Here is a 22,083-nt window from a genome sequence, read left to right as displayed (position 1 = left end):
TCCTGGACAGCATTTCCAGACCCACCATGGGCCAGAAGGGAACCTACTGCACTTAAGAGAAAGACCCAGTCCTGGCAAATTCATCTCCTGCTGACTGAAGAGCCACTGGGTCTTAAATAAACACAAGCGGTAGCCAGGAAATAGTCACCACAAGCCTTAGGCAAAATCTGGTACTGTGTTGGCTTCAGGTGTGACCCAACACAGTCCCAGTGATGGTGGCCACAGGATTGTGTCACCCTTCTGCCAACTCCAGGCAGCTCAGAACAGAGAAAGAGATAGAGAGAGAGGGAGAGACTCCAATTGGTTGGGGGAAAATAAGAGAAGAGAACAAGAGTCTCTGCCTGGTAATCCAGGGAATTCTCCCAGATCTTACCCAAGACCAGCAAGTTGGTGCCTCCATAAGACTACAACAGTCACATCATTATTGGCCTTGGGGTACCCCCTAATATGCTCACATATGGCTTCAGTGACCGAAGACTTAAGATTCCCTCTGAATACTTGGAAAGCCTTCTCAAGAAGGATGGGTACAAACCAGTCCAGACTGTGAAGATTAGAATAAATACCTAACTCTTTAATGTTCAGACATTAGTGAACATCCACAAGCATCAACATCATCCAGGACAACATGATCTCACCAAACAAACTAAATAGGGCACCAGTGACCAATTCCAGAGGGACAGAGATATGTGAACTCTCAGATAAATCAAAATAGCTGTTTTGAGGAAGCGCAATGAAATACAAGAAAACACAAAGAAGGATCTCAGGATCCTATCAAATAAATTTAACAAACAGATTAAAAACCTCTTTGATTCTTATAAAGAATCAAGCAGAATTCTGGAGTTGAAAAAATTAATTGGCAAACTGAAGAATGCATTAGAATCTCTCAAAGGCAGAATTGATCACGCAGAAGAAAGAATTAGCGAGCCTGAAGACAGGTTATTTGAAAATATACTGTCAGAGGAGTAAAAATAAAAAAAGAATAAAAGTAACAAAGCATGCCTACAGGATCTAGAAAATAGCCTCAAAAGGGCAAAGTTAAGAGTTATTGGGCCGGGCATGGTGGCTCATGCCTGTAATCCCAGCACTTTGGGAGGCCGAGGCGAGTGGATCTCTTGAGGTCAGGAGTTCGAGACTAGTCTGTCTAACATGGTTAAACCCCGTCTCCACTAAAAATACAAAAATTAGCCAGGCGTGGCAGCGTGCACCTGTAATCCCAGCTACTCAGGAGGCTGAGGCAAGAGAAATGCTTGAATCTGGGAGGCAGAGGCTACAGTCAGCAGAGATTGTGCCACTGCACTCCAGCCTGGGCAACACAGTGAGACTCCGTCTCAAAAAAAAAAAAAAAAAAAAAAGACTTATTAGCTTTAAAGAGGAGGTAGCAAGAGAAATTGAGGTAGAAAGTTTATTCAGAGAAACAATAGCAGAGAACTTTCTAAGCCTAGAGAAAGATATCAATATTCAGGCACAGGAAGGTTATAGAATATCAAGCAGATTTAACCCAAAGAAGACTACCTTAAGACATTTAGTAACCAAACTCCCAAAGGCCAGAGATAAAGAATGGATCTTAGAAGCAGCAAGAGAAAATTAAAAACAAAACAAAACAAAAAACAAAGGAGCTCCAGTATATCTGGCAGCAGGTTGCTGAGTGGACACCTAATAGGCAGGAGACAGTGGCATGATTTATTTAAAGTGCTGAAGGAAAAAATGTTTATTGTAGAATAGTATATCCAGTGAAAATACCCTTCAAACATAAAGGAGAAATAAAGACTTTCCTGGACAAACAAAAGCTGAGGGATTTAATCAACATCAGACCTAGCCTTCAAGAAATGCTAAAGGGTGTCCCACAGTCTAAAAGAAAAGGATATTAATAAGCGATAAGATATCATCTGAAGGTACAAAATTCACAGGTAACAGTAAGTACATAGACAAATACAGAATATTATATCACTGTAATTGTGGTGTGTAAACTACTCATCTCTTGGGCAGAAAGACTAAAAGATGAACCTATCAAACATAATAACTACAACAATTTCTAAAGACATAGACAATATAATAAGACACAAATAGAAACAATAAAAAGTTAAAAACCAAGGAGGATAAAGTGTAGAGTTTTTATTAGTTTTCTCTTTTCCTGTTTGTTTTTGCAGAGTTAAATTGTCATCAGTTTAAAATAATGCATTGTAAGATGTTAATTGCAACCCTCATGTAACATCAAGTTAAAAAATCTACAATAGACACATACAATAGATAAACCAAGAAATTAAAGCATACCACTAAAGAAAACACTTTCACAAAAAGGACCACAAAACGACCAGAAAACAAATTAAAAATGACAGAAGTCCTTACTTATCAATAATAACAATGAATGTAAGTGAACTAAACTCTCCAATCAAAAGACATAGAGTGGTTGATGGATTAACAAAACAGTACCCAACAATCTGTTGCATACAAGAAACGCACTTCACCTATAAAGACACACATAGACTGAAAATAAAGGGACAGAGAAAATATTCCATGCCAATGAAAACCAAAAAGAGCAGGAATAGCTATATCAGATCAAACAGATTTCAATATAAAAACTAAAAAAAGAGACAAAAAAGGTTATTACACAATTATAAAGGGATCATTTCAGCAAGATGATACAACAATTGTAAATACATATGAATCCAACACTGAAATACCCAGTTATATAAAGCAAATATTGTTAAAGTCAAAGAGTGAGCTAGACTTCAATATAGTAACAGTTGGAAATTTCAACATCCCACTTTCGGCACTGGATAGATCATTCAGACAGAAAATCAACAAAGAAATGTTGGACTTAATCTGCACTGTAAACCAAATGGACCTAATAGATATTTACAGAACATTTCATCCAATGGCTGCATAATACATATTCTTCTCCTTGGCATATGGATCATTCTCAAGGATAAACCATATGTTAGCCACAAAAGAAGTCTTTAAAAATTCAGCTAGGCACAAGGGTTCATGCCTGTTAATACCAACACTTTGGGATGCCAAGATGGGAGGACTTCTTGGGCCCAGGAGTTTGAAACCAGCCTGGGCAACATAGTCAGACCCTATCTCTTAAAAACAAACAAAAAAACAACAACAAAAAAACAGGCAGAGTGGTACTCCCAGCTTATCAGAAGGCTGAGGTGGGAGGATCACTTGGGCCCAAGAGTTGGGGCTGTAGGGAGCCATGACTGTGCCACTGCAGTCCAGCCTGGTCAACAGAGTAGCCATGTCTTGAAAAAGAAAAAAATTAAAAAAATTAAAATCTTAAAAGTGTCTTCTCTGACTACAATGGAATAAAACTAGAAATCAATAATAAGAGGAACTTGGAAATAATACAAACAAATGGAAATTAAACAGTATGCTCCTGAATGATTGGCAGATCAATGAAAAAATTAAGAAGGATATTAAATAATTTCTTGAAACAAATAATAATGGAAACCCAACATAGCAAACCTATGGAATAGAGCAAAAGCAGTACTAAAAGAGAAGCTTATAGCTATAAGTACCTACATGAAAAAGTAGAAAAACTTCAAAACAAAAAAACAACCTAGGTATGCATCTTAAAGAACTAGAAAAGCAAGAGCAAACCAACTCCAAAATTAGAAGAAATAATAAAGATCAGAGCAGAAATAAATGAAATTGAAACAAAGAATATAATACAAAGAATCAACAAAATGAAATGTTGGTGTTTTGAAAAGATAAAATAGACAAAACTTTAACTAGACTAAGGAGAGAAGGCCCAAATAAATAAAATCACAGATGAAAAAGGAGACATTACAACTGATACCACAGAAATTCAAAGGATCATTAGAGACTACTGCGAACAACTATATGCCAATAAATTGTAAAACCTAAAGGAAATGGATAAATTCCTATACACATGCAACCTTCCAAGACTGAACCATGAAGAAATCCAAAACATAAAAAGACCAGTAACAAATAACGAGGTTGAAGCTGTAGTAAAGTCCCCCAGCAAAAAGAAGCCTAGGACCTGATGGCTTCGCTGCCAAATTCTACCAAATATTTAAAGAAGAATTAATACCAATCCTACTCAAAGTATTTCAAAAAATAGAGGAGGAGGGAATACTTTCCATACTCATTCCATAAGGCCAATATTACTCTGATACCAAACCAGACAAAGATCCATTGAAAAAAGAAAACTACAGGCCAATATCTCTGATAAACATTGATGCAAAAATCCGTAATAAAATACTAGCAAACCAAATTTGACAACACATTGAAAAAAAATCATTCATCGTGACCAAGTGGGATTCATATCAGGGATGAAAGGATGGTTCAACATACACAAATGAAAGTGAAACATCATATCAACAGAATGGAGGACAAAACTCATATGATCATTTCAACTGATGCTGAAAAAGCATTTGATAAATTTCAACATCTCTTCATGATTTAAAAAACCTCAAAAACCTGACTATAGATGGAACATAGCTCAACACAATAAAAGCCATATATGACAGACCCACAGCTGGTGCCATGGTAGATGGGGAGAAACTGAAAGCCTTTCCTCTATGATCTGGAACAAGATAAGGATGTCCACTTTCTTTTCTTTTTTTTTTTTTTTGAGATAGAGTCTTGCTCTGTCACCCAGGCTGGAGTGCAGTGGCATGATCTCAGCTCACTGCAACCTCTGCCTCCCAGGTTCAAGCGATTCTCCTGCCTCAGCCTCCCAACTAGCTGGGACTACAGGTGTGCGCAACCACACCCGGGTAATTTTTGTAGTTTTAGTAGAGACAGGGTTTCACCACGTTAGCCAGGCTGGTCTCGAACTCCTGACCTCAGGCAATCCACCCACCTTGGCCTCTCAAAGTGCTGGGATTACAGTCGTGTGCCACTGTGCCTGGCCGCCCACTTTTCCAACTATTATTGAATACAGTACTGGAGGTCCTAGCTAGAGAAATCAGATAAGAAAAAGAAAGGGAAGCTAAATTAGAAACGAAGACATCAAATTTTTCTTATTTGGGAATGATATGAACTTATATTTGGAAAACCTAAAGACTTCACCCAAAAGCTATTAGAACTGATAAACACATTCAGTAAAGTTGCAGGATACAAAATCGATATATAAAAAATCAGTAGCATTTATTTTAAGAAACAAGGTATTAAAATCAGTAGCATTTTTATATGCCAACAGTGAACAATCTGAAAAAGAAATCAAGAATGTAATTCCCAGTTACAATCCCTACAAATAAAATTAAACAACTAGGAATAAACTTAACCAAAGAAGTGAGAGATCTCTACAATGAAAACTATAGATGAAAGAAATAGAAGACGACACCAAAAAAAAAAGGGAAAAATATTCCACGTTCATGGATTGGAACAATCAATATTGATAAAATGTCCATACTACCCAAAGCAATCTACAGATTCAATGCAACTCCTATCACAATACCAATGACATACTTCACAGAAACAGAAAAAACAATCCTAAAGTATATGGAATCACAAAAGACCCAGAATAGCCAAAGTCATCCTGAGCAAAAAGAACAAAATGGAGTCAAATTAATTACTGGACTTCAAATTATACTACAGCATTATAGTATCCAACACAACATGGTACTGGCATAAAAACAGACATACAAACCAATGGAACAGAATAGAGAACCCAGAAGTAAATCTACACATCTATAGTGAACTCCTTTTTAATAAAGGTGCCATGAACACACAATGGGTAAAGGACAGTCTATTCAATAAATGGTGCTGGGAAAACTGGATATCCATATGTAGAAGAATCAAACTAGACCCCTATCTCTTGTCATATACAAAAATCAAATCAAAACATTGAGGAAACTCTCCAGAACACTGGTCTAGGCAAAACTTTCTTGAGTAATACCCAAAAGCACAGGCAACCAAGCATAAATGGACAAATTGGATCACATCAACTTAAAAAGCTCCTGTACAGCAAAGGAAACAATCAACAAAGTGAAGAGACAGCCCACAGAATGGGAAAAAATATTTGCAAACTATCCAACAAGAGACTAATCACTAGAAAATATATGAAGCTCAAACAACTCAACAGGAAAAACTCCAATAATCTGATATTAAAATGAGCAAAAGATCTGAATAGATATTTCTCAAAAGAAGACATACAAATGGAAAACAAGTATTTGAAAAGGTGCTCAACATCACTGATCATCAGGGAAGTGCAAATCAAAACTAAAATGAGATATCATCTCACCCCAGTTAAAATGGCTCTTATCCAAAAGATGGGCAATAACAAATGCTGGCAAGAATGTGGCAAAAGGGGTACCCTTATCCAACCTGGGCGAATTTTTTTTTTTTTTTTTTTTGAGATGGAGGCTCGCTCTGTGGCCCAGGCTGGAGTGCAGTGGTGCAATCTCACTTCACTGCAAGCTCCGCCTCCCGGGCTCATGCCATTCTCCTGCCTTGCCTCCCTAAGAGCTGGGACTACAGGCGCCCGCCACCACGCCTGGCTGATTTTTTTTTTTGTATTTTTAGTAGAGACGGGGTTTCACCATGTTAGCCAGGATGGTCTCGATCTCCTGACCTCCTGATCTGCCCGCCTCGGCCTCCCAAAGTGCTGGGATTACAGGAGTGAGCCACCGCGCCTGGCCAACATTTTAAAAATTTTAAAAGATCAACAAATATGAAATATTATAGCACAAGAGATAGCAAATTAACTGATTCTATTCTAAAATGATTCCACTGGCAAGCAGTGGCTTGTATGCCTTTCTCAGAAGAAGTCTGAGTGGGAGAAAATATGCATATCATAGATTATTTATTTTAACCTTCTTTCTTCTAAAGACTTACAAACAACCCTGTTCCAGGAGGCCTAGCTAAATAAGATAGTCATGGTTGCAGAATGATATTTTGGCCAATGATGGACAGCATATATGATGGTGGTCCCATAAAATACCACATTTTTACTTTACCTTTCCTATGTTTAGGTACACAATATTTACATTGTATTACTACTGCATACAGTATTCAGTACAGTATCATGCTGTAAAGGTTTGTAGACTAGGAAGAATAGGCTATATCACACAGCCTAGGTGTGTAGTAGCCTATACTTTCTAGGTTTGTGTAACTACACTCTATGACATTTGCACAATGATGCAATTGCCTAATGACACATTTCTCAGAATGTATCCCTGTTGTTAAGCAATGCATGACTGTAAATATTCTACTAATTCTAAAATCCATATGGTAAATTAACACAACACAAAAAACTCTGACTGGAGATGCTAGATAAAAATAACTTTCTTCCATCACCAAATAAAATTAAATATATAGCTGATCTTTCAACAAAGAAGGGAAATCCTCAGGTATCAGAAATAAAGATGGAATTGAAAACCAGAGAGGAAATTTCAGTTTTCTGAGGGGAGGGATTCACAAAAATCGGAGATTTTATTTAATCTTATTTTTTTTTTAATTTAAAAAGATTATCCTTTTTTTCTGGAAGGTCACTGAATAAATAGGCCAACTGAAATATTCCATTGGCCCTGATAGTCAAATTCTCACTATACCAGTTTACTGGGAAGTAACCATACTACGTTACATAGGTAGGAATCTCCAAAACTGAATTCTGCCAATTAAAAATCTCTTCTGTGTGATGACTTAATTAACAAGTACAATTTCTCTCAAGTGGTAAAGTATAATTGAAAGTGACAACAGCAAATAATGTTACTTATCTTATTTTTTCTAAGTTCAGGTAGCAGTTATAATTTACATGACCTTAACTGAGAAAGAGATTATCATATATCTCTAAAAAGTTAATCCATATTTGTGGAGCTCCTGATATTAAAAACCATCCATGTTAGCCTTGACTGAAACACTCCCCAGCCTCATGGGGAAAATTTAACAAGCATTAATCAAAAACAATTCCAGGGGAATTATAAATAACACAGCTATCCCAGATACATTTAACTTTTAACCTTTCTCCTTGCATTTCCCACCATAAAAATCAGAACTAGTTATTTTAAACGCTAAGATTAATTGATAAGCTATATGGATTAAAAACTTCTTTCATAATTAAGTGCCATTTATTTTAATATTTGCATTGGTTTTAACTTCATTTTATAATCTCATGCTACGGAATTGTCAAATTAGTCTTTTCCATCACTTTCATGTGTTGAGATTGTAATCTCTCACGTTTGAAAAGGAAGGAAAACAGCATAAATGCTGCAACTAGAGAAAAAGCTCTTCAATAATTTTAGAATTCTGATCCTGAGTACTATTAACAGAAATCTGGATAGTGCTTAAATAAGTAAAAAAGGAACAAAAGTTAAACACCCTTTCTGTAATCAAAACAGGGACAAAATTATACCAGACCAGGGCTCTTCACTAAAGCTTGAACCCTCCCTCTTCCAAACTCATGAGTAAAGAGAGCTTTATTGTTTTTTGAAAATAAAATAGAAAGTTGCAAATTATAGGCAAAGAGATGTGGCTTTTTTGAATGACAAGGAGAAACAAATCGGTAATGTGATGTAATGTGTTATCTATGCAGGCAGCGTCAGTAATTAAAAGGTAGCTTCTTAGGGCTGAGATTTTCTCCACAATTCATGAAGACATCTACTAACGGCTCTTCAATTTCTTGACCATGCAAAAAAAAAAAAAACAAGAACAGGAAACGCAGGGCTGTACGTCTTTCCATTTCTCACAAGTCTTGAGAGATTTTATCTTTTATTATTATTCATCCTTCTCTCATTCCTCTGTTGTCCTCTACCCTCATAAGTCTATTTTTAAAAATATATATATATACCCCATTTTTACTTATTTCTGAGTTTTTATACAAACTGGATTCCCTTACTACTTCACTATTAAAATCCTATATAATCTGGGCAGAATCCTTTGAAGCCATTAAAAAAGTAATTATTATTATAACAGATTAATTATATTAATTGAAAAAATAAGAATGCTGAAATATAGTCTATGACAACTGTAAAAACACACACAGAAAGATTAGAAGGAAATATGCAAAAATAAAAATAGCTATTAAAGTAATAAGATCATGAAAGTTTACTTCTTAAACATTTTGTAAATTTTACATTCTATTTTTTCTTTAAAGAAAGTTCTGTCCTTTCTTCAAAGCCCAAATGCCATCTTTTCTAAAAGCCTTAGATGAAATTAATCTTCTCATTGTCAGAGGCTCATTTATGTAGCGTTTATCACATACTATCTTGTATCTGAGGCAATAAACTTTATGCCTTTCTCCACTTTTAAAACTAAGATTTTGGAAACTTTTAGTTAACTTTTTATAATCATAATTATAATTATAATAATTATTATTTTTTGAGACAGGGTCTCGCTTTGTCGCCCAGATTGGAGTGCAGTGGTGTGATCTCAGCTCACTGCAACCTCTGCCTCACGGGCTCAAGCGATTCTCCTGCCTCAGCCTCCCGAGTAGCTGGGATTACTGGCGTGCGCCACTATGCCCAGCTAATTTTTGTATTTTTAGCTTCGCCAAGTTGGCCAGGCTGATCTTGAACGCCTGACCTCAGGTGATCTGCCTGCCTTTGGCCTCCCACAGTGCCAGGATTACAGGTGTGAGCCACTGCACCTGCCCATCTTTTCATTAACTTTATACCCTCTGTATAAACCAACAGAATGCTTGGCACACAGTAGGGGCTAACAAATTCTGGATTAACAAGAAACCTTTCTAAAGTAGCTGAAAATAGGAGTAAGACACCTTATTAAAAGCAGGGAAAACTTTGCCCAATGAGACCCCAGCCTCATCCCCCAACTTAGGTTTGAGAACAGCAGCTGTTGTACCCACCAAACAGAAGACTGAGCAAACTGGGTGATCCAAGGGGAAAAAAATGCTATAAATCGTGACATGTGAGAATCCCACAATGAAATGGTAGGTTCAGATCATTCTACTGTGAGAGGCTCCAGTCAACAGTACCTGACCCTCGTACAGAGGATGTAAGCCACCAAATAAAGGAATAAATATGGAAAGAAGAAAACAAGAAATTAAAGAAACAGTGGATTCAACACGGAAAAGAGATCAAGTGAATTCTCACAATGATGGCAAATGGAAGCCCACAGAAGATGGTTACACAACAGGTGTAGAGAACAAGCAGTCCAGATGGAATGCAACATAGCAAGAGGCTGTCTTCAACAAGAACAAGGAAAAGGAAATGGCTAGCATTCACTTTTTAGTGTGTGTAGGGGTGTGTGTGTGCATATATATATATATATATATATATATATACACACATATATATAACATTTTTACTGCACTGAGTGGTTTTAAAGCTCTGTCCAACAGCTTGCAATTAAATTTGTGGCAGACATACAGAAAACTAAACCAAAGAAAAAATGTGAAATAAATAATTATAAACATAGTATAGTGATTCAGATGTGAATAATACTGTATTTATATAGGGTAATAAGGTAATCACAAAATATTCAACAAAAAATACTGCTAGGGAGGGATGCATATTTTTTCCTTTTTTGTTTTTGAGACGGAGTCTCACTCTGTCGCCCAGGCTGGAGTGCAGTGGTATGATCTCGGTTCACTGCATGCAATGTCTGCCTCCCAGATTCAAGCGATTCTCCTGCCTCAGCCTCCTGAGTAGCTGAGACTACAGGTGCCCACCACCACACACAGCTAATTTTTGTATTTTTAGTAGAGACATATGTGGGATTCTCATATGTCACCACCATGTTGGCCAGGCTGGTCTGGAACTCCTGACCTCAGGTGATCCACCCGCCTCAGCTTCCCAAAGTGCCGGGATTACAGATGTGAGCCACCATGCCCGGCCTCCTTTTTTTTCTTTTAAGCAACATGCTACATCACTTATCGCGACCGTATTTTCCAAACTAAAAACTGGAACCTATGGATTGACAGCAGTTTTCTTCCTCTGGTATGTAAATTTATTTGAAACCGTCTATAAAATGTAAGTGGAAGATCACCCATACTGAGAAGTAAAATTAATTAGAAGTGTCCTTGTAAAGCTGGAGTCTATGATACCCATATGCAGGAGTCAAAATTCTTCAAGAGTTTTTGACCGTAATGGCCATAATAAATAAGAAATATCCAGAATCCTTGGATTTAGGAGCAAGCATTAGTGCTCAAACTGGATGCCATGGACTAGCAGTATGAACACCACATGGAAATTTGTTACATATGCAAATGTTGAGGCCCACACCTACTGAATCACACACTGTGGGGTAGTCTGTATTTTAACAAACTCTTCAGATGAATCAGATGGACACTAAAGTTGACAACCACAGGTACAGAACATGGGGGTAGGAAAGGAAACTGCTGTAGTTAATGTGGTTATGGAAGTATTCCTCATTTAAAATACTAGACTTTATTCAATCAATACTACATAATTTCTAAGAAAGAACAACTCATCATTACATCTTATCACTACTTTTAGTGTGATAACACCATATTTATTTTTTATACACAAAGTATCACTGGAAGGATACAGATGGAGCTGATAACCTAGGTTACTAGAGAAGGCTGGGAGACAGGAGTAGGAGGAAGGCTTTGTCTGAAACTTCAAATGTTGCTGAAAGAATGTGCAGCAACTAGAACTTTCACATATTATCAATGGGAGATTAAAACGGTACAATCGTGTTGGGAGACTGTTGGGCAGTTTCTCATAAAGTTAAACACATATAACCCTATGACCCAGAAATTCCATTCCTAGGTATTTACACAAGAGAAATAAAATAAATAAAATAAAATAAATAAAAATATACTTTTATGAAAAGATTTATAGATGTTCACTGTAGGTTTATTCATAACAGCACAAAGTTGGAAACGATCAATGTGTCCATCAAAGGAGAATGGATATATTCATACAATGAAATACTCTTCAGCAAGAAAAAGAATGAGCTGTTGATACAAACAACCCCATGGATGACTCTCAAAAAAAGAACCAAGACACAAAAGAGTACATAATGTACATTCCATTTACATGAAGTTCTAGAACAGACAAAGGTAATCTATGGTGACAAAAGGCTGCATATAGAGTAGGGGTAGAATTGACTGGAAGAGGGCCCAAGGGAGCATTCTGGAATGATGGGAATATTCTATATCATAACTGGGTTACTGGCTTTACATGCTGAAAATCATCAAATTATACATTTATAATCTGTGCATTTCACTCTTTGTAAATTTTACTCTTCCCTACCCCCATTCCATAAAAGAAGGCAAAATCAATACATTTTCAGACAAAAACAAAAACTGAGAAAGTTCAATTCCAACAAACAGTCAGTAAAAGAAATTCTAGGGCTGGGGGTGGTGGCTCACACCTGTAATCCCAGCACTTTGGGAGGCCAAGGCAGGTGGATCACCTGAGGTCAGGAGTTCGAGACCAGCCTGGCCAACATGGTGAAACCCTGTCTCTACTAAAAATAAAAAAAATTAGCAAGGCGTGGTGACTGGTGCCTGTAATCCCAGCTACTCGGGAGGCTGAAGGAGGAGAAGCGCTTAAACCCAGGAGGCAGAGGTTGCAGTGAACCGAGATTGTGCCATTGCATTTCAGCCTGGGTGACGAGAGTGAAACTCCATCTCTTAAAAAAAAAAAAAAAAGAAATTCTAGATGATGTACTTTAGGCAGAAAAAGTGATCCCAGATGGAAAGGTGAAGAAGCAAGAAGAAATAAAGAAATAACTAGCAAACAAATGTTAAGCATATGAGGAACAAATATTAACTATGAAAAATAATGATGATGATGACAATGGGGCGTGTGTGTGTGTGTGTGTGTGTGTGTGTGCATTTGATTTCCATTCCACTTGGTATCCAATTCCAAATCCTCAACATGGCATGCCAGGCCTTGCCTGATCAGGCTATCCTCTCCAGCCTCATCTGCTGACATTGTCCCTCTTGTTCTAGCACTCCAGCCTTCATGTTCGTCTCCATCCCATCTTTTGCACATGTGGTTCTATTTACTCAGAAGGCTTTTTGCCCCACTCTTCAACTGCTAACTCCTATTCATCCTTAGTTTCAATTTCCTTGATATTTTCTCCCTTCTCCACACCATATAATTAATTTTTAGAAATATATATAATATATATATATTTATATATATTTATTATATATAATATATATTTATATATTTATTATATATAATAATATATAATATATAATATATAATATATTATATATAATAATATATAATATATAATATATATTATATATAATAATATATAATATATATTTTATATTATATATAATAATATATAATATATATTATATATTATTATATAATATAAAATATATATTATATATTATTATATACAATATATATTATATATTATATATTATTATATATAATATATATTATATATTATATATTATTATATATAATATATATATAAATATATATTATATATAATAAATATATATAAATATATATATATATTTTTTTTTTTGGAGACAGAGTCTTGTTCTGTTGCCCAGGTTGGAGTGCAGTGGCACAGTCTCGGTTCACTGCAACCCCGCCTCCTGGATTCAAACAATTTTTCTGCCTCAGCCTCTCAAATACCTGAGACTATAGGTATATGCTACCATGCCTGGCTAATTTTTGTAATTTTGGTAGAGACAGGGTTTCACCATGTTGGCCAGGCTGGTCTCAAACTCCTGACCTCAAGCGATCCACCCACCTCAGCCTCCCAAAGTGCTAGGATTACAGGCGTGAGCCACTGTGCCCAGCCTGTTATATATACTTTCATCTTGCACTGCTTTCCTTAATAACACTTATAAAACATTGATGTGTGATAATTTATTTAATGTTTCTCTCTCCCTCTTGGCTATAAAGTCGGTAAAGTATATTGTATATCATTATACCTCATGCCCTGACCCACGTGCCTGATACATAGTGTTCATCAAATATTTGTTAAGCAAATACAGAAATCAAGTACTTCAGAGGTCCACCTAAAAGCTTTATCAAGAAAAGACAAGAAGATGTGGAAATGAGAGCATTAACAATTACAAGTTAATTTTGCACATATTCCATTCACATTCATCATCTTCCTGAGAAAAAGTCTTCTGTTAAATTATTTTATTTGTGTATTAGTAGCAAGAAAGTGGAAGGACCAAGTGTTTGTTATGAAAGAGATCTGCGTTTCAAAACCAGATCTGCTACCTACTGGGAGAAGGTTCTTGAACAAATCAGAATCTCATATTCCTTATCTCTAAAATAGGGGTAATACTTCCTACTTCTGCAATAATGTTGTGATGATTACAGCTAAAGTATGAAAAAATCTACGTGCCTGGCACGTAGTGGGTATTCAGTTAAAGGCAGTTGTTATTTATTTAGGTTGACTCTTTTTCCCAAAGGAGAATACTTTCACTAAAGCATCTTTATTGACAGCCATGATTGTTTGTTCATATTACTCTCTTCATTGCCCCAACATGTCTCACATCAGTCAAAGCTAGACATTTGAGTCCAGCCATGACTTATAATAATAGGCTACAGACATATTTACTCAACTTTCAGAAAAGTCTTATCAAAATGCTTTTTATTTATTTGTGCTGTGCATTTATCTCCAGACTTCTCCTATCTCCTCCCCATTCATCCTCTTAAACTTTGATACAATTGGCAAGGAGGCCAGAAGAAATAGAAGTTGTAAAGAAGTAACATCAATTGCCACAGAATTCAGCAGAACAATGGGTTTAGCAATTCAAATCAGCAATCTGACTTAAAGATTCAGCTCTGGAGTAGATAACCATGATAGATTGAGAAGCAATTGTGTTCAGTTGGTTCCTGCATGTCTCCAAATGCTATAGAATATTTCTGAGACAGCAAGGGGATGGGAGAATCAGCAGACTTAAATATCCTGCTCTGACTGATGTTAAACAATTATGCAAGATTCACCAAGTAAGTGATAGGGCCAGAATTCGAACCCAAAAGAATCCCATTTTCTATACCCCTGCTCACCCTAAATGATTTATTTACAAGGTCTCTTCCAGCTCAAAGATTCTACTCCTATGTGATATACGAATTGCTAATTACCTATAAAAGAAATTATAGTTCCTTCTCCTCTTCTGTGCCTGGCACAGAGCAGTCAACCACGGTCCACGACAGAAAATGTCTGTGGGGTGAGGGGGAATTTCACAGCGGTGCACGGTTGGCATGCTCGCCAGCATGGGGCACTGAGGGGAGGAGGGAGGTGCCATACAGAGATGCATCAGAAGGGTGTCCACTGGCAAGGGTACTGAGGAGGGGAGGAGAGTGTTGCATAGGGATGCTGCATAGAGAATAGCAATACTCCCACTGGCATCCAAGGATGTGAAGAGCTGACGTGGCAGAGGAGATGTCTGCGTGGTCAGGAAGTTAGTTACACTGAACACATAAGTAAATGAACAAATATATTAAGGATAATAAAAGTCAAATTTTTTCACTGTTAGAAAAGGTACTTATGGCTATAAAGGAACTCAGGTATTAGGTTTGATCGCGCGATCTCGGCTCACTGCAGGCTCCGCCCCCCGGGGTTCACGCCATTCTCCTGCCTCAGCCTCCCACGTAGCTGGGACTACAGGCGCCCACCACCTTGCCCGGCTAATTTTTTGTATTTTTAGTAGAGACAGGGTTTCACCGTGTTAGCCAGGATGGGCTCAATCTCCTGACCTCGTGATCCGCCCACCTCGGCCTCCCAAAGGAATTAATGATTTTTAAAGTTATGTATTTACAGATTGATATAGAAATAGCTATAGATCTTTGTGTATACTTATACATGTGTGTATAGTACACATACACACACAAACACACACACATACGCTTCTTAACTGTTCAGAGATGGCCCAAGAGTATATCCCAGTAACAATGAGCACACCAAGTACCCAAATTGTAGCATGTAAAAACCATTTTATACTAAATAGGACCAGTGCTCCTAGGGAAAATGGCTGATTGCAGATAGCTGAGCCAAGCAAAACACAAGAGAAGCCTGGAACAACTTCTGCCAGAAAGTGTTCAAAGAATGATGGGGACTTGTTATGAAGACCTAGGAACCTCCTTGAAAGGGCTCCCACTGGACAAATTGGGACAGTATGAGCAATAAAATATTTAATGACAGTAACTGATTACAACCTGCTGAATAAAGTGGGATTTTACAAGTCTATGCTGATAAATGACCGGAAAAGGAAAGCTCTTCTTACATAGAATGCCAACTAACAGATGGAAATAAAACAAAACAGTGGTGTTTGGTTCAGATAGAATTCATCAATGGATGCTAAAACTGAGGATGAAGACTTGATGAGAAATAGGATATTGGCATAATCTTACAATATGTCCCCCGAAAATACTATCAATTATAAAGAGAAAAAGGGTGACATTACAGAGAAGAAACCTGGCAGACACCAAGGTGACCAAGTGATTAAGGTCACTGACAGTGTTGGGACAAGTCAGCATCATGTGTCCCATGGTGTGATGCATGGGAAGAACACAGCATCATTTCTGTGATTCCTGCCAAGAGAGTGTGACCTGAACATGGTCAACAAGAAACACTAAACAGACCCAAAATGAGAAACATCATAGGATGTAAGGCCTGTCCTTTTTTTTTTTTTTTTTTTGGTGAGACAGAGTCTCGCTCTATTGCCCAGGCTGGAGTGCAGTGGCATGATCTTGACTCACTGCAAGCTCCGCCTCCTGGGTTCACGCCATTCTCCTGCCTCAGCCTCCCAAGTAGCTGGGACTACAGGCGCCAGCCACCACGCCTGGCTATTTTTTTTTTTTGTATTTTTAGTGGAGACGGGGTTTCACCGTGTTAGCCAGGATGGTCTCGATCTCCTGACCTCGTGATCCACCCGTCTCAGCCTCCCAAAGTGCTGGGATTACAGACGTGAGTCACCACGCCCGGCCAAGGCCTGTCCTTCTTAAAACTGTTTAGGATAAGAAAAACTGAGGAAATGTTACAGATTAGAAGAGACTGCAAAGACATGCCAAGTAAATGCAATATATGTTCCCAGATAGGTTCTTAGACAGAAAAGGAAAAAGAGAAATTATTAGTAACATTTATCAAAATTTGGATGGTATCTGTGGATGGAATGGAATTGTTGTATCAGTGTCCACTTCCTAGCTTGGAAGGGTGTATGGTTGTTATGCAGGAAAGTATTCTTGTTTTAGAAAAATACACACTAGAGTATTTAAAGATGATGGGGCATTGTGTCTGCAGCTTGCTCTCAAGTAGTTCAGAAAAAGATTAATGAAAATGGCAAAAAAAGGTGATGGAACAATTGCAGTGAAAAGGTTAACAGTTGCAGAATCTGCATGAGAAGGATACTGGAGCTCTTTGTGTTGTACTTTCAACTTTTCTGATGGTTTAAAATAATTTTAAAATAGGATGGGCGTGGTGCCTCATGCCTGCAATCCCAGCACTTTGGAAGGCCGAGGCAGGCGGATCATCTGAGGTCAGGAGTTCGAGACCAGCCTGGCCAACATGGTAAAACCCCATCTCTACTAGAAATACAAAAATTAGCTGGGCGTGGTGGTGTGCACCTGTAATCCCAGCTATCCTGGAGGCTGAGGCAGGAAAATCGCTGGAACCTGGGAGGCAGAGGGTGCAGTGAGTTGAGATCACGCCATTGCACTCCAGCCTGCGTGACAGAGCAAGACTCCATCTCAAAAGTAAATATATAATTTAAAAATAAATTATTTTAAAAATACACTATATTTATTCACTTCTTTAGTCCCTGGGTCCATGAAAAATACTTCATAATGATCCTGGAATTAAAGAGTTGAAAAAAGCACTAATGGCAAAAACAATACATGAAAGATTGGGAGAAATTACTAATACAGCTGCTGCTTAACCTATGCTTCTCCTCCTTTGTGTGTAGTACATAAAGGTTTGGGAAGTTTGTTCCGAGACTGAGTAAGGGTCTTCTGCTCAGCCTTAGTGGGTCCAGAAATATCATAATATGCCCTTCTTACCCTTTTGCTTATGCATTGTCGTGGCTGCTGCCACCAGGGGCATCTATTATTCTCTATGTGCAAACTGCACTCTCCATACCGATAGCGGAGACTCTAAACTCCTCTTTATTTCCTTCCTTTTTTTCCTTGCTTCAGTCAGGCTTTCTTATAGGAAACAGAAATCATTCTCGATGCTTTAAGAAGAAAGAAGCTAATACAGGGGATTAGATGCTTACAAAATTTTTGGAAGAGCTGGAAGAGTAGGTGCTAGGCTGGACTTCTAGAGCAGGGGTCCCCAACCTTAAGAACCAGCCACACAGCAGGAGGTGAGTGGCAGGCCAGTGAGCAAAGCTTCATCTGTATTTACAGCCACTCCTCATCGATCACATTACCTCCTGAGCTCCGCTGCCTGTCAGATCAGCAGCGGCATTAGATTCTCATAAGAGCATGACCCCTATTGTGAACTGTCCATGCAAGGGATCTAGGTTGTGTGCCCCTTATAAGAATCTAATGCCTGATGATTTGTCACTGTCTCCCTGTCTCCCATTACCGTCACCCACACTTGGGACCATCTAGTTGCAGGAAAACAAGCTCAGGGCTCCCACTAATTCTACATTACGGTGAGCTGTATAATTATTTCATTATATATTACAATGTAATAATAATAGAAGTGCACAATACATGTAATGTGCTTGAATCATCCTGAAACCACTAGACCTCATCCCTGGTCCATGGAAAAACTATCTTCCATGAAACCGGTCCCTGGTGCCAAAACAGTTGGGGACTGCAGTTCTAGAAGATCAGAAACATGGCAGAACTGACCCACCCAGGAAGCTACTACCTCTCCCAGTCAGAAAGGCAGATGATCAGGAGTCATCACCAGAACTGATGACTTCAAGAATATAATCAGTCTTGATGTCTGGAAGCCACCATTACCACTACTTCGGTGACTTCCTATCAATATGTACAAAGCAAGTTACCAGATACTGGAATACTTTTCCAGAAAAATCAGACGTTTACATGACTGTGCGAAAAAGCCAAAGAAACAAAACAATATGCTCCACCTCATTTCCACTCCCCAAATCTCAAGTGCACTTAACTGGGGTGCCTATTTTGGATCCAGACCATTAATTTCAATGGAGTGTGGGAAACAGTGTTGTTTTCCCACCTCCATATCACAGGGAGGTGCATGGGAAGGAGGTGGGAAGCGATGCTGAATTCCAGTCCCCGCATCCACCACACTGCTCCCCAATAAAGATCAGTGCATGTTATTCTCTACCGTTAATCTCAAGTGACCAGAGCAAATCTGGTATAAATTAGACTACACTTCCTCCTTTGTTTGTTAACACTTTAATGGCAAAATCCTGCACATGCAGCCAGGGTGATCTCTTACTATAAGTCACTTATATGTAGAAGAAGAGCCAAAACTCACTGAAAAGTGAGAGAAAGGTATTATGATCTACATTTTAGCATACTTCAGTGCTAATATGCTCAGACACTGACTCAGCGACTATTCACTATATACTGATTAAATTACAACTCTTTCACTGTCTTCTATCCCATTTCAAATTATTTTTCTCCCTGTTTTAGTTTCAAATTTAAAATAAGAATCCTCTCCTTTTGTTGTAATGAAAAAGCACTTTACTTTTAATCAACAGCAGAGGGCTGCCTATTTCCAGACTAGTCTGTGAGTTTTAGAAGTGACATAGCTGCAATGCTTTCTTCCTTTAACAAAAGGGGTGTTTGGGGGTGGGGAGGGGGGGAGTGTGGTTTCAATCCTTCTTTTACTTTTGTGATGGACCAGAAAATAAATGGCAAATGATAGTGGAGACGGCAACCTCCACAAGAAAAAAAGTGACTTTTATCCTTCCCTCAGTCCTAAGCTGAGACTGTCTTTTTTCCCTCTCTATCCCTGGTGCCTAGCACAATGCATGATACAGAGCAAACAGTAAATGAATGTCTGTTGAATGAATAATCCAATCACAATGGAAGAAGTGGAAGATTCTTCATCATCATGTCTCTTATCTTCCTATCTCACTCCTTTCCTCAATGTGGACAAAACAGAGAGGGGATAGAAGCAAATTAGAGTCATGGAACTGACAGCCAGAACTCCCAGAATGTGAATGGGATAGGCCACATTCCATGAAACTTCCTAGAAGTACAAATCCTTCAGCAAGTTGAGGAAATCCACATTTCAAAGGGTGGAGTTTCTGGGCTTTGGCCCCAGTTCCTTACCGACCACCCATTAACTGCCACAATTAGTTTTATTTCAGCTGGGCAGAGGGGTGATGATTGAAAACAGAGAAATTACTAAAGTAGATAATTAAAAACACTGATCATGTACCAAGAGGGAGAAAACAGATGGTGAATGATACCTTTGGCACTATTTTCTTTAAGATCAACTGGCTCTGCTGGAAGGCGGTGAGATGAGACATCTGCAATTAGCAGGGCCTACCTGTGAATACAGCAGGGAAAGAAAGTCCAAGGCCAGCCTGACTGGGTTGGACACCAGCTTGAAGTTAACTGCACTGGGCTGTCTATGTAGCAAGCAGGGGAATCTGTCTGATAAGAAAGCGACCACAGGTGAAGTGCTGTATTATCTTCTGATCTCGTCTACAGAATAAAGGTGCCATTAGCTAGAATGATATCTTTAGCTATAACACATTGACTATTGTTTCTGAGGGACTATGAGCCGCCACCATTTGTCCATCATCACTTCGTTTCTCTTCTGGCAGCAATAACTAGGAAATTAAATTCTAATCGCATCACGTAAGCATTCTCAAAATATCCTGAAATAACTTGACTGCATTAACAAATTGCCCACCCTTTATAAACAAAGAGCTCTCAAGAGAAGTGTAAAATGTTTGACGACACCAAGGTACTAAGAGAAGGAACTATACAACTTAAGTATTACAATACTTAAGCAGTATAAATTAGGTTGATGGATTTTCAGTTAACTGGGTCTAATCTTGATAACAGGTACATGTGGCAGCTTAGCCAACAAGAAGGCAAAAAAAATTGATTTTTTTCACTCGGAACCAGTCACTGTTAGACTATATACAGCCTTTTCATCTCCCAACCATTTGCATTTTTGAGACAATCTCCAAGAACACACAGAAGCCACATATCATTTACGACGGAACAACCTTTCCAAATGGTCTTACAATATTTTTAACAAGCATAGGCATAATCAGCATGTTATTTAGCTAAAAAGAAACAGCTTTGCCTTCTTCAAATCCCAGAGCTTAATCTAGTTTTCAAAGGGAACAGGTGTGGTAACTTCTTTAGGAAGTATTTATACCTTTTTGGCTTTACTTTTTAACATCAACGACGACCAGTGAAATAAAGCATGAACTTCTCACAGCGGACACTTGTTGCTAAAGAGGAGGAGGAACATTTATGTTCCTGCTCTCCCATCCCTGTCTCTAGTTAGGGGATTAAAAAGGATTTCAGATAAAGAAGAAAAAAACAAACCAGCGAATGACAAGTCCGTAAAGTTAACTCGGCCCGGCCTCTGCCAGAGCAAGCGAATCGACAGCGGGGATGCTGCAACCCTCTCCCAACGCCTGGGAGCTCCGCACACCCGGCGGGGGTGGCAGGAAGGGGCTGGCGCGGTGATGTGCGTCCCCCGCCGGCCGCCTAGCCCCCTCCTCGACACTTCCCGAAGGAAACCGAGAAGGAAGGCGGCGGCCGCTCCGGGCAGGGGCGGGTGGGACCCGACGCGCTTGCTCCCTCCGGCGAGCCCCCAGCGCCCGCGCGCCATGCCGCCCCCACAGTCCCAGCCGCGCCTCGCGCGCTCCCCAGGCTCGCGCCGAGGGAGGAGGGGCTGACAGCGGAGCCTCCGGTCGTGGCCGCCGCCGCTACCTCCCCGGGTCCGGCTGCTGAATAACCCGAAGGGAAGCCCGCCCCGCAGCCCCGCGGTCCCCGCACCTCGTCCTCCGGGAGCCCGAACACCTCCACCGCGCAAGTTGCCATTTCCGAACGCTTCCAGCAAACCGGACGCGCTCGCCCCCGCCCAGGGCAGGCAACTGTGGAGGAGGAGGAGAAGGAGGAGAAGCGGGAGGAGGCGGGGAAGAGTTGGAGGAAGGGGAGGAGGCGCTCCCTCAGCGACAGCAGCGCCTCCCCCGGCGAGCGGGCACTAGCGGCCCCGGCAGCGCGGCGGGAAAAGGCCGGCGGCGCGCGCTCCTGGGGCTGGGCGGGGGCGCGCGCGGCGGGGCTC

The 22,083-nt window shown here is 39.3% G+C and overlaps 1 protein-coding gene across 2 annotated transcripts in view; it reads right to left on the bottom strand.

Annotated features, from left to right (window-relative positions):
- Positions 1-22,020, bottom strand: part of NEDD4 (NEDD4 E3 ubiquitin protein ligase) — a 167,963-nt gene extending 145,943 nt beyond the window's left edge. The window contains exon 1 of one of the 2 annotated variants that reach the window (XM_055279239.2): positions 21,795-22,020. In XM_055279239.2, coding sequence (XP_055135214.2) covers positions 21,795-21,839 — 45 coding nt within the window. In that variant the 5' untranslated portion in view covers positions 21,840-22,020. The remainder of the gene's footprint in view (positions 1-21,794) is intronic. The other variant, XM_063639393.1, reaches the window with a different exon arrangement.
- Between the last annotated feature and the right edge of the window lie 63 nt (positions 22,021-22,083).

The sequence above is a fragment of the Symphalangus syndactylus genome, chromosome 5, assembly GCF_028878055.3.
Source record: "Symphalangus syndactylus isolate Jambi chromosome 5, NHGRI_mSymSyn1-v2.1_pri, whole genome shotgun sequence".
Taxonomy (NCBI): Eukaryota; Metazoa; Chordata; class Mammalia; order Primates; family Hylobatidae; genus Symphalangus; species Symphalangus syndactylus.
Note: the sequence above shows the minus strand (reverse complement) of the source record. Positions and strands in the feature narration are given on the sequence as shown.